Source organism: Dromaius novaehollandiae, chromosome 3, assembly GCF_036370855.1.
Source record: "Dromaius novaehollandiae isolate bDroNov1 chromosome 3, bDroNov1.hap1, whole genome shotgun sequence".
NCBI classification, from domain to species: domain Eukaryota; kingdom Metazoa; phylum Chordata; class Aves; order Casuariiformes; family Dromaiidae; genus Dromaius; species Dromaius novaehollandiae.
The window spans coordinates 32,241,818-32,256,293 of NC_088100.1; the positions used below are offsets into that span (position 1 = coordinate 32,241,818).

The 14,476-nt window shown below is 36.3% G+C and overlaps 1 protein-coding gene across 1 annotated transcript in view; it reads left to right on the forward strand.

Moving 5' to 3' along the window:
• ADGRB3 (adhesion G protein-coupled receptor B3) overlaps positions 1–14,476 on the forward strand; it is a 454,386-nt gene that overhangs the window by 242,982 nt on the left and 196,928 nt on the right. Inside the window, exon 13 of the mRNA XM_026095915.2 lies at positions 13,926–14,072. Coding sequence (XP_025951700.1) covers positions 13,926–14,072 — 147 coding nt within the window. The remainder of the gene's footprint in view (positions 1–13,925; positions 14,073–14,476) is intronic.

Consider the following 14,476-nt stretch of genomic DNA (forward strand, 5'->3'; position numbering starts at 1 on the left):
ATTAGTTATTAAAATGTAGTTGCAGCTTTTGTTTAAGGACTTCCATCTCCTCTTCTTCTACCATATATACCCTCTGTCTCCGGTCTTAAATACACTGTGGAGTAATGAAAATTATTTATTCTTACTAAGGCAATTAAGTTAGCTGTTGCACTTAACTGATTTTTCTTCTTATACTGTGTACGCTCAGTTCTCATCAGTTCCTGTTTTAATGTTTGTGTGAACATTGGTGTATGGTTTGGGAAGAAAGTTTTTTTACGTCCAATTAATTTCTTGCTGTAAGCAGCCCAACCAGCATGTTGTCTCAGTGCATGCACCGGAAGTCTCATTTACTGAATGATGACATTGAGCACCTTTTGAGAATGCTTTATTACCATTCAAATGAGATCTCTCCTTTTGCAAAATATACAGTCTAACTATAGAACTCAAATGTTTAAATCATCAAGATTTAATTAGTAGCCACAGTTCATATCAGGATAGGTCCAGTTTATGCTCTCCACACTGGTGCTCCTGCAAAAGGTTATTGCTTTGAAATATTATCAAATAACTGAGCATCCTTATACCAACCCTTAACTTTGCTCCTCTTTGGTTCAGTTTAGAATTTTTTTTTTATGAATGTTTGCCACCAGAGTGCAGTTAGTTTTGTTTCCAATAAAGCACCATTTAGATGCTTTGGGATTAGGGACATAAAACCAATTTAGTACATCGAAAATATTCTATAAAGGCAATAACAGAGTAAAAACTATATACAATAGAGGGAGAAAACATAACTAAAGGAAAAAAAACAATTTCTTTCCTGTATCCTGCAAAATACTGTTTATTGGACAACAATACTATGATCAGGCTAAGGTTGGGAAAAAAAGATAAAATACAATGGCACTTTTTGACTGTCCAGCTCCCCAGGGAATGGTTTGTTTTAGAAAAGCCGACTGGACTCTATATTATAATTGGTACATGGTCAAATACTGTAGCAAAACAAGAAGTACTTTTTTCTGGCTATATCCTAGATCTGATTGTGTAGATAATGACAGCAGTCCCAAATGGCACTAATAGCAAAATAGCTTAGGTGTAGAATCCTTGATGTGCAGTGTTTTTTGCAAGACTGAAAATATAGATTATTTTGGAACAGAATATACAGAAGTCCTCCGTAAATTAATAGCTTGTCTGGCATGTAAATTCAATCACTCTTCAAGTTAATGTTTTCAGGTAGAGGAATTTAATTGAAGCAATTGTGTTTTATTGTTGTTGCTGTTGCGTCTCAAAAGCTGTCATTCAGTAGAAAATAAAAATACCATCCCTGCCTGCTATTTTCATATCTAATATTAAGCTAAGTCTTCACTTTCATGATATTGCATTTCAAAAGAATTAACCATGGGGTTTTATCAAATAACATGAGCAAAGAGTCTGTAGAAAACTCTTCCTTTCAGTTTTATATCATAGATATAGTTGTGTTTTCTGGAGTATTGCATGTTGTAGAATGGAATTTTATCCATACAGAACTTCTACCTAGAGGCAATATTTCAAGGAAACAAGGGATAGTTAGCCAGAGCAGTATGTTTTCCATTGGGGGACTCCTATTCTGAATATGTATTTCAACAACATACTGAAATGAAAGGCATGACAAATTAAAGAAATAATGACAGCAACAGAAACAAAATCTGTATTGGAATAACTAGCAGAAAATAGGCTGTAGATAGGATGTAGTGCCAAAGAGATAGTGAGTCATATTAGGTGTTTATGTAAGTAATGGGAACGTTGAAGAGACAAGCATTCAAAATTAGGGACTGGAATGTCCGGGGAGGCAGAGTGATGGCTGCCTTTGATTGCATTTATTGTGTCTTAGGAAAAACAAAGAAAGCGTTTTCTTATTCACAGTAGTTTCTACAGATTCACTGTCCAATGTGGTAGTTCTCTACAACAGGTAAAAGCAAAACTGAAGGCACTGTGTGTGCCTCTGAAAAGGCACTCTGGACGCAGAGTCTATTGACCTTGTAAGAACTAGAAGCCCATCTGCTGTAGATATAATGCTATGTTATATTTTGAGTTAAATATTTTGAGCAGATTGTATGACTGATTTAGACACTGAGCCCAGGCATAATGTGCCTGCCTTTTATGTGCTCAGTCATAGGCAAGGGTTGATCCAGTACCCCTAAAATTCAGTTTAAGCTCACTATGTAACATATATAAAAAATTAGATGATTTTTAGAACTTCTAGAAGACAATCCAGACCACCATAATTAGACATCTCTATCCTTCTCTATCAACTGCACTGAAAGGGAAGTATAAGGTGCCTGAATCCAGACAGTTTGGAAAAGACTATTTCTCTAGTGAGGATAAATGTCCAATAGAACAGATGTCCGTTAAAAAAAAGAAAGAGAGAGAGAGAGAGAGAAACTAATTCTTTAATATTTAACTTACTTGACTGTTGCTTTTTTTTCCTCTCTAAGCTGCTCGGATTGTTTTTATTCCTCCTTCCACAACTTTAGGTCAAAAAGCATGAAAAGCCTGTTGTTTTGGGGGAGTGGGGGAGAAGAAGCAGGGAAAGCAGGAGATGGGATGACCAGAATTGACTAACGAGAGTTGAATGCAACATCCAAAGCAGAGCTTCCATTTTGATTCATATGATGGCCTTATAACACTTCATAATAATCAGGGTCTCTCATTCTTTATAGGCCCAAATTTCTAGTTAGATGTTTTTTTAAAAAAAATCTATCTTCATTGTGCAGTTGTTTTATTGTACTGGCCATAATAATTCTGAAATATTTCTCCTGAGTTATTAAAGTTAATTTAGAATACAACAATGTGAACTAGCAAATTAAACTCAGTCTAATTAGTATTCCTCCCTACTTATATTGGATCGTGTCTATATGTCCCACTGAGGTACTGAGTTTTCATTGTGCCATGCATGATGTAAACAACCTAAATAAAGAATGTGTGCATTATCCTGACAATAAGATTTCACGGTGCCCCAAGATAACTTTTTACAATCCCTTAAGCAAATCTTAATCCACTTTGTCTCCTCTGTAGACAGCATTCAAGATGAATTAGACATCTCTCCAAAAACCAAAGCCCCAGTTATAAATTCCGGGGAGGAGTGTTAGAACAATGGCTCTAACATGAAATTGAGACATGGGAGATGTGTTTCTGTCCTAACTTTATTTCACATTTTCTGTATGACTCTGTCCAAGCCTGTTTTGTGGGCCCTTCCCAAGCAGGCATTGCAGCACCTTCTTTTCAGATGCCAGTGTCATTGGGTGGCAAGACTGGGCTGCTCTGAAAGGCAAGCCAGAAGCTGAGGATGACAGTGAGGCAGGTGCAGTGGCCTCATTGAGAGATGTGAGGTCCCACAGTACCCAAAAGAGAGCAAAGCAGGTCTGCTGAGGGCAGCCACACTGAGCTACGATTCCACATCACCAGAAAAGTCCGTAGTGCTGAGGCAGGTCTGAGATCCAGCCGGGAAAGTCAAGTTGTAGAATCAGAGTCAAGATCTGGTCTAGTGGTGATGTTCAGCTAACAGTCCACATCGGTCACCAGGCAAGCCCGTAGTGAAGACTGCAGGCAAGTCCGAGGTCAAGCCAGGAAGCCAAATCCTCAGGTCAGGGTTCAGATGACCAAAGAACATGGCCAGGCACAGGCACAGCTGACAAAGACTAAGGGTGGGACCCTCAGCTTGAATGAAGCTGCTGAGTGGAGGGGCACAGACCCCAACTTGTTGCAGCTTTTTCACAGCAGTCTGGTGTAAGGTTACAAAGCTACATACATAAGAGCTGACTTTGAGCAGAAGCAGCTAAAGCTGTGGAGGGGTGTATTCAGGAACCTGACATCTTGGTCCCCAGGGTGAATAAAAAACTCAGAGTAGAAGATATTCACTAAAAAAGTGATTTGATCCTCACCAAGAAATGCTAAGCTTATGACTGAATTCTCTCTGTCCCCTAAATTGTAGAGTCAGGAATTTAGTAAAGCCCCTATTTAAGTCATCTCTCTGTTATCTGGGATAAATTAAGCAAACCTGCCTCTCAGAAGAAACCTTGGCTTACATATTGTGCCTTTTTGCAAATGAGTATTCAGCTATGATTTTACTCTGCTCAGTTACCCCAAATCTTCTTTCCTCCTACATAGCTCAGTGCGAGATGAGAGGACCTATCTTGTGAGTATATATAGCTTCAGGCTTGAACTTCTTGAGGATCTGTTTCTCTGTTTCTCAGTTTGAGAACTGTTTCTCTGATTTCTCAATCTTAATGGAGCCAAACTATAAACAAAGCATTGAGTTGCTCTGGTTGGAATACTTCTGGGAAGGCACGTGGAGAGAACTGCACGTCTGGTGAATTTTCTTCTCCAACGGAGATAGAGAAATCCAAGCCTAGTTAGATATTGTGTCAATATCTTCATACTGCAATTTGTTTGTTGTCTATCACAACTCCACCTGAATACGCTTCTAGGGGGCTAAACCTGTATATTTGCTGTTCTTGTCCTCATAGATCTGGTGCTTTATCTGTACCTTAGTATATCCATGTCTTCTAGATATGCTATATTTTTTCCCTACCCCTTTCTAGCCATTCTGTTGCTTTCTGGTCTCTCTCACCAACATGCCACTATTGTGTCATATTTGTCACGAGCCATATTCACTCACTGTACTTTCAATCAAATCAAATCAGAGAAATCAGATTTGTATTCAGTACAGTAATTGTCAATGGATAATCTTTATCTATAATGTTATCATGTCACATGGACAAAAAAATCCTAAGTAAGGCTTATTTGTATTGGTATTACTGCTGTTCGTAATCATACGTGTTTCTTGACCATTTCTTTCTATGATCTGTAAGAACATGGGTGCAAGAAGTGTCCCTTTTTTGTCTCCAGACTGCTTAACAGGTTTTGGGTGTGCAATAAGTAAGTGGCCCTTTTATAGTTCAGATTTGAAGATGTTTTTCAATTATCTTATAGCACTTAATACCTTGCTCAGAAATAAGAATTGCGTGCAATCCCATCATTATAAAAAGGCCTATTAAACTCATCTTTCCTTGCCAAACTGTAGCATACGTACTGAATTGAGAAAGACAACTGAAGTTACTACTTAAACTGACAAAATTAGGATCTGGATCAAAAGATCAAGCAATCCAAATATATAAAATATTTGAAGTACACACTATAAAAATGAGGGCTATTTGCAAACATTTCCTCCATATTAACTATTTCTGGCTTTTAATCAGATGCTACTTTTTAGGATTCATCAACCACTTTCATACTAGTAACACTCTTACACTTTATGCCTGAAAAAATTATATTTCTCTCTGTTTTAGTCTGTTCATAGTTCTGTCTTAAAGTTCTTCAAGATTGCCATTTTGTGTGATCACAAATCAAAAATGCTGTTCAATAACAAAATAAAATTGAGATCCATGTCTAGCCTGTTTTGAAAGGTGTGATTAGGAGCACTTATTGATTCACATGCTTTATTTTATTTTCTCTGTGTGTGGCTTTTATGCATCAAATCTAAGTACATGCCTGAGAATTCAATCCTGATATTACCTTTCAATGTGCTGAGTAACTTAGTTCACAGCTTCCTAGATTTCTAGATAATAAGATTTGGTTATCATTTCTCTAGACGTTAGACAATGGTCATCTTTCCTCTGCTTCAATTTGCGACCTTTAGGAACCAATCCTTCTGCCTCTGCTCTTCATCTCTCCAAGCAATTTAATATTGTGGCAATATTTTATCAATTCGCTGCTAATCATTTCAGTGCCTTTTTCACCCTCACTGATCTCTCATCCTCTGTCAAGTCTTCTCTGCCTACCTTTTTAATATTTCTTTGTGGATGTCCAATCATCACTAAGCCTGATAAATAAACATACGTATATGATCTCGCTTCCTCAACTCTTCTTTCTTCTCCTTTTCTCTGATGATAGCTTCATCATCCTTCCCATCTTCTGAGCTCACTACATTAACATCATCTTCAGTCTCACTCTTTTCCCCTCGTTTTCAGTCTGAATCACCAGCACCAACACTTTTTTCAGTCACCTTAGTGATTGAGAAACACTTCTGTGCACCTTCCCTGTACAGCCAGTATAAAATAATGCTGCAGTTGCCTTGCCCTTCTGTTCTATTACCATGTTTTTCATTTTTATGTCTGTAACATTAAAACTCATTCACTTAAGCTTCAAGTCGTTCTCCTTCACCATCCTCCATCTTCTGTCCCACATTACCCTAAGCCTTTCCTTTCCTTGAGAAGTGCCTTGTGACAAGGTAAGAGTAGCTAAGGTAGACCTTAGCCTCCTTAGTAGCATGAATGCTCAGTAATGCTAAGAAAAGTGGAAAATAGCAAAGCTCTTTCAGAAACTCCCAGTGCTTTGAGTGTGACTGTTGTTCTCTTAAGCTGTTCGTGTCTTCACCTTCTTCAACATTACTCCCAGAGGACAGAGTTGTCTTTCAGTTAATGAAGTACAGCCTCCCTCCATGTCTTGTTTAAAGCTTTTGTTTGAATAACCATATATTTCAGGAAGCATTCCATTTATCATAAGGACATATTTTCTTCTGACTGCTCATGAAAAATTTGTTTACCTTTTCACTAGTTTGATGGGCTTTTCTTCAAACTTGTGATTTAAATTTGCAAACTTTAAAGTGATTTTGCTCTTTTCATACCACACTGACTAGCTGCAAATAGCCATATTCAACTTACAGGAAGTGTTAATAAGTGCAGAGTAACAATGATTACACTATAAAAATGTTAAGATGATTTTTTTTCCTAAGGGGATGTGCTGAATTGGCATCTGGAACATGGCGAAATTCTATGATACTCTGACCATTTTTATATACTAATTCTCTCTCAGAGGCTGAATTTTAATAGTTTCAATCTTTTAAGATTATCTCTTATTTTTATAATAAAGCTTTTATTGTGCATAACAGCGATTCTTAAGTTGATAACTACTGTTTGAGCTTTTAGTTTTTAAATTTCCATTTTTATTTCCATAGCTGGAGCAAAGAAAGGTTTGGAAAAAAAGAATGAGAATTATAGTCTTATGCTCTACCTATTTGATTTTTATCAAGCCAGATTTTTCATCATAACAAATGGGGAATATGAAACCACTCTGAGAATCCATATGCATATGTGATATTTCATGAGTCTTTTAAATTATTATACTCCTGAATTATACAGAAGCTGGCATTGAACAAGAGAACACAAAAACAAGAGGACATGCTTGCCTGCTGCCTGTGAAAATATTTTTTCTAATTCAATTACATAAGTAGCAGAAGAGATCTAAGTGTTTATTAGATGCATCCTCATCACTGTCTCAAGTCATATCGCTTTTTAACTTGTGCTAAATATTATGCTGGTCATATTATTGATACGATAGCTTATTGCTGGCATTTCTTACATACTGTTGGAAGCATACTTAGCTGTCAGACAGTTATGTGACTGTTCATATGTACCACTTATTGCTCATATTGTTTAAAGGACTGCACTGGTTTCTATGGTCAAAATAGGAATGTGTTTGCTATTTTTCTATGGTCCTTGTCATGATAAAGTTATTATTTTAAAAAGAGAAAGGTAACAGGTACCTCTCTTCCCCCTTGCAATGTCTATGGAATATAGGAGGGAAGTGTTCAGAGGCCACTATTATGGAAGTTTCTTGATTAACCTATAACACTGTTCTTTAGAAGTCTAAAACAGTGAGCACATTTAAGGCACAGTTTGCTTTGTACCAAAGTTGGTGGGTATATACTATGGGCTGTTGAGCTTCAGGGATACCAGTGCACAACTAGCTTCTAGGGACACCCGCTTCTTGCCTGCCCATAGAGCAGTACAGCATAACACGATTCTAATTCAAGAAGGCATTATTTCTGTGTCGATATTCATAAGGAGTAGTAGTAGATCTGTTAGGTAATAGAACATTATTCCTTAGGGATGTTTTTCTGAGCATTGCTGTGTGATGTTGGTTCTCTGCTGGGATGTTGCATGCACGTTATTCACAGAATGATGATTACCTGGTTGTTGTTCTTATGTTCATGTACAGGATCTCACTTCACCACAATCCTTCTGTTATATATGATCTTGTGGGTGGTAAAAGGTGGATTTATCTTTGTACTGAGGGGAGGTTTTTAAAGGAGATCATCAAGCCTGCTCAGATGCAGAAGTCCACAGCAGATCTGGAGATCCACAAATTAGTCTCCCTGAGAAGAGGATTTCAACATTTGTGGTTGTTCCAGAATGTCTTTAAAATGAAATTTTGGGAGTTTAAGTGAATAAAGTAAAACTGTTGTGAATATGATCTTGAATATATCCACCTGGCTCTTTGATAGTGAGCAAAACAAGACCTTGTTCCCTGTATATCCAGTATTAGCTAAGTTGAATAAGCATATCTATTCCATAAAAAAACAAAGGTTTTATATGAAGAGTCAAGAGAATAGTTCTAAAATCTATAAATATGTTTCTGATTGAATCCTCTTAGTAGACAGGTTTGCAGAAATACTCAGTATTCTGAATTCTAACACAAGAATCATTTCATGTATTCTGAACACCTGTGACAATGGCAGGTCTATTCATGAGTTTTTTTCCCAGATATAAATTTAGCAGTAGCTCACCCAGAAGGCCAGTATAATATTCTGTCTGAAAAATCAAAACTTGTTGTGTGATGAATTGAAGTGTACTAAGTGCTGAATAATATATATAGTATGCTGTCAATTGACAAGTCGAAAAAGGACAGGAAAAGAGGGAATGATGCTGCTAATAAGCATAGCCATTCTCTGTTGTTTGTGATTGAAATTCACTCAAATTCAGATTTCTTCTATCTTGCTTTGATACAAAGAGTTAAGCAGAAGTCAAGTTCTTATGCTAGTCATATAGATTTCTGTAAGTGATTTTCCTTTTCTGTCAAGACACTGATGCATTATAAAATAATAAATCCCTATTCCCTTGTATCTTAAGCAATTGTGAATTAGGGATCAACATAATTACTGTGCTGTAAAACAGAACAAACCCAGAATGTTACTATTTAAGAGAAACAAGAATCAGACGTAGTTTTTTCCTGTTGTGTAAAGAGATGAGTGCTACAGAAATCAGGCTCAGATTTTGAGCATCTTTTCTAAAGGTTTTCAGATCAGGGTTTTGGTTCAGTCTTTGACAAGAACAGGGATCAACTGTTTAATTTGGCTTAAGATCCAATTTTAGATGTTAAATCTCTACTGTGAGAGCCGAAGTTTCGTTTAGTCTATGAGCGAATTAATTTTTTTCAAGGGGCTGATTCTGAAATGTTACCAGTTTTTGTTCAACAGTGGAGGGTAATGGATAGGTAGGAAAGAGAAGGGGAAAATTATTCATGCAACTTACTTGGTTCTTTTATCTTTTATTATTTGGAGACCAGCAACATTGATCAGTCAGAGAGACACTGGAAGTTGCACTAAACTGCTTATAACTCATTAGGGTTATACATACCACGGCAATATGTTTTAGCTCTGGCATTCTAGACCATGATCTACAAGGGCTAGTATACAAGAACTACACAATATTTATTTCACTCAGGACTTTCTTGACATGTTAATTAACCCCTCTTGCGCTGCTCTGAATAAACCACTTACACAACATTTTCATAATATTGTGTGTAATCAGGTCATTTGGATAGTCATGGAAAATTCTTCATTCCTATGAGTAATCATTAATCAAATCCAAAGAAATTTTGCCATACCCAGTAAGTAAGAACAGTTAGTAGGTGCTTATTCAGAAATTTTCAGTAGAGCAGTATTGAACAGACTGTTTGCACCTGCAGCGAGACAGTGAAAAAAGGGTAAATGGAGATGTGTATGTGAGGTATATTAAAAAGAATCCATTATGGTCAAAGCAATCACTAAATTGATTAGACTGGACTACTTGAAAATGGTTTTTATGAATCAATAATTATTATGGAATCATCAAATATGTATGTGTTCTTATGTGTAATTGAAGCACTGTGTGTTATAATTTATACCATTGGGCAGGATGTCTGAAGAATTCTAAAAGGAAGGTGTTTTTTTCCTGTGCTTCGGCTTATAGCTAGGGTAGGTCTTCTTCAATCTAAGTTATATATATTTGACCTGAAAGATTCAGAACTATGATGATGTTGCTTTTTGAAGAAATACAGATTATATTCTACTTCCTGCATTCTTCACAAGTTGAATACAAGCATGCATCATGAATGAGATTCCTTTTTCCTACTTATTCTTTTTACCTTTGGGAAGCATATTGAAATTGTAATTGAAGGTATATAGAAGCCACAAGAGAAGCTGTCTAGGAAATTAAAGAATGCAACACTCTAAACTTATTTCTCTGCAACCAAACTCACTGTCTCTAAGTCTTATCCCACCAAAAGCCCTCCGGGTGACTGTTTTGTTTCTGATTTGTGCTAGTGGTTAAATCAAAACCTAAGAATCACTCCTAATTTACACAAGCACTGTATCTTTTTTTTTTTTTTTTCTGAATGATGCTTGCCATACCACAGAAATTGCCATAATGCAAATACATAAGCATATTGTCATATATATCATGTTGTCATATGATATTTTCATATGATACCATACTGTCATATGATACCAGCTTTGATGAATTGTGTCTACAGCAAGATATGTGCAAACTGTAAGAATTATCTGAGGAGTGACAAGATGGATGCATGTTGGTATTATGTCTTTGACATAAACAATCCAAAAAGAGGTAGTCAAATTAGAAAAGTAGAATGGATTGCACCAATAACTGAAACACCTTTTTATCTGAGGGAATAATATATGCTGTGGATGACATATATGGGACATCTTTATATTTTGAAGTCATTTTCTTCAAAATGGTACACGCATTTTTTCCTTCACCTGCTGCCTAAGTCATTTTTACTTTGTTTTTTATTTTTTCCACTGCACAGTGTCCTTATTAATATTCTCACTGACTGTATTTCCTGTGTATTATACACACTTCCCCTGTATGTATAGAAACAAGTGAAAATATTCCTGCCACAGTGCCTATAAATGTTCTCATCTGTTAGTGTTCTGTCTCACAAATTCAGGTCATAATGTTTTGGTAAGGTAATTTAAAAAAATATGTGCAATTTTTGTTTTTCCCCAAATTAATGAGAAGATGAAGTGCTCATATGGTAATTGCAGAACTGAATCATTCAGGTTGCAATAATTGGAGCAACATTTTCTAATACAAACTTATCATAAAAAGGATACAATAAAACACAAAGCAAATGACTTGTCATTCTGTCTTATTCTTTCTGTAAAACTGTTATATAGGAAAATGACATTTGAGTTCCTAGCATGTGAATGACCTGGCACCTGAATTACATGCATTCTTCTCTAGAAGGCCTGCTTATTTTCATGCTCACATCAAAGCAAACAAATATTTTCATGCTACAGATTAAAACTGAGTTTGAGAGGAAGAAAGCCTCATTTCACAATGTAGCTAACTGGTCATGCTCCCAGATCTCTTTAAGATGAGTTTTGTATTAATATTCACTAAGAATAGTAGCTTACATTTAGAACCAAAATACAGTTCATGATGCTGCTGAAGAAGTCGGGTTGTTTCAGGCATGCAGCTGGCCATGTTAATATGGGCTGAATTGGTTGCCTCCTCCTGGAGTCCAGTAAGCTGTTCTTACACCTTTAAAGGGCAGAGTCCTGTGTGAAATTATTAGGCACGTGCTCTTGGAATCCCTCAACAGAGTGGCTAAAGAATGATATAATAATCTACAGTAGTCTAATCTTAACAGTAGTCTTCACAGGACATGGAGTAAGCATTTTGGCAGACCAATTTCAATTACTGTTTTATGTGTGCTGTTCTTTCCGTCTGTTTAAACAGAAAGCTGAAGTCTCCAGGATGTCAAGGTGGCATCTCCTGTGAAATTAAATAAAGACCCTTTTGTTTGGCTGGTTTCTGCTTCTGAGTAATAGAAAAATTTGTCTGACCCATACATGGGAATATATATCTATATTTATCTCATAAAAGCCATAAGCCAAATGCTTAGGTTTTGTATTTAGTTTTTGTGTTATTCATCACCTAAATCTTAACAAATATTTTATATCTCTGGATCTAAGTAGTGGTATCATGATTAATGGCCCTATTTAAAAAAGATAGATGGACACAGTCCAGAGAGATACTGTCCTAGACTCTCATCATGTATTCAGTTCTAAAGTGATTTTCTGTTGTGCAGAGTGAATCCCATTGAATAACATGGATTTCCTATTTCAATAAGGGGAACTGCCATCCTAAAAGTGGATGAAATATTAAGGATCTTCTGGCTAATTAGATAGATACATAGATAAATACTGCACAAATAGCCTCATACAGGCTGTATTTAATTTTGTAAAGTAAATAACTGTGGGTTTAACTTTATTTATGTTGAAAATTAAATAAATTTCTTCCTGGATTTTAGTAACCATGGAAAAAATCCATTTGCACAGTGTTAATATGTTCTGTATATCCACTGATTGCATGTGAAAACACGCAATCGATTTTATGCTCCAGTAATTCTGAAACACCTGAACGCTTCTTCCTCAACATACCACCTAAATTTTACAAGGCTAAGCGTCCCTTAGGACTGTGAGTTTATATGCCAATTTCAGTCCAGAGGGGATTGTAAGTAGCCCTGTAAACCCCTCATGATATTTTCATAATGGAAAGCCTGAAAGATCCTCAAGTACAACCTCACTAATGTGATTCTATAATACATAAGCAGTCTGATTTGAAACCAAGAGGCAGTTATCAAGTAATAATTTGTAGAGCTAATATTGTTAACATCTTAATTTTCCTCTTCTTTTGGATTTAAATTACAGTTTCCTTTCAAATAAAATGCACTGATGAGACACATAATGGTTTTCTACTTTAATTTTGCTGTTCTGATTGCTTTTACAGCTGTCCCTATTGTCTTTCTGTTTACACCATTCCCACCATGGAATCCTGGCAGAGAAATCATTATGCAGATCAAAGTGTATTCCTAATGTCCAGCGTCTTCCAACTACATTAACCTCATCATAAATTGATTAGGAATAGCATCGCATAGGAAAAGATTATCAACATGGCTTGCAAAAAGAGTGGAGCTAGTGCTCCAGACATTGTTTTTCATCTCTCTGAGTGTACATAAATATTTGCAACCATGACAGTTTCGTAAAAGTAGTTTGAATACTACTAGACACTGACGGTGTTGCCATAGAGTCATACTTAGATTTCAAAGCAAAGATAAAACTGATTTCCAGATAACAGTTGAGTTAGAGACAGAAAGAAAATGAGGATGGTAAATAAAATTGTAAGCTGCCTAGTATTAGATCTGATACTTTTTTCTTCAGTTTTTCTATTTCTGTTATACATATAACAGTGACGTTGTTTGGGGGGGTTTGGATGAAAAATATAATTAAGCGCAGAATGGGGCTTACTCTTTCAAGGAAAAGAAATCAAGTGCTATACTGCATTGTTCTGATTTGGGTGGAGACAATGAGGTCTTTTAATATATGTGAATCTCCTTAACGGGTCTATCTTGAAATTGTGCCTGCATAGGGGATAAAAGCTCTGTTATTGCTTCATTAGCCTGCATCTAGCAGTTGTGTTTCTCAAAGCAATTTTGAGCATCCTCGTCCTTTTACTGTCACATTCAATCATTTTAGAATTTGCTCTGAAGACACAACTGTGTCCTTACATATGAATTTCAGGGTATGAGCCAGTGCATTCAATAATCTCTGTTAAGAAAGTTAACAAGAACCTGGCTGACAAGTGATACAATCAATGCCACATAATTAATCCATAGAAGAACTGCATAATAAGTAGGAGGCTATACTTTCTGTGCTAGTTAATGTCCTGTAAATTTCTGCTTTACTTGAATTATATTATTATACATTTGTGTTATTGCTGTACAGTTATCACTGTGTAATGCTTTAAAGTATGAAACATGGTTTTACTTGATTTTGTGATTTCTCTTACCAGTGGCCAGCATTCAGAAGCTTCCTGCAGCTTCTGTTCTAACTGACATCAATTTCCCCATGAAAGGAAGAAAAGGAATGGTTGATTGGGCACGAAACTCAGAAGATAGGGTTGTCATTCCAAAAAATATCTTCACCCCTATGTCAACAGGTAAAGAAGCATATCAGCATGTTAATTTTTTATTGGTTTTAACAAGGGAACTTAGAATCTTTGTCTCTTCAGACCACTGTATAACACAGAACTGGTTATTTTATCCATCTTCAAAGGAGATATAGTACCCACAGCTTATGTCAGAGGGTTATAACAAGGCTTAATTTCAGCATCTTGAACAAAAAGTGCTAAAGGAATCCAAGACATTATTTTCCACATTGCAGAGCCAATGCTTGGTTATTCTGCACAGGATTGTATCTGTGGAGATATCAGGTGACTTGAAGCTCAGTTCTGCATTCAGCTGTACCTCCTGTAACTGCTCTACTCCAACAGATTACCATCGTAACAGATGACCTAACTTTTAGTGGATGATGCTCAGCAGACCAATTACTCTGGCTTCAGAT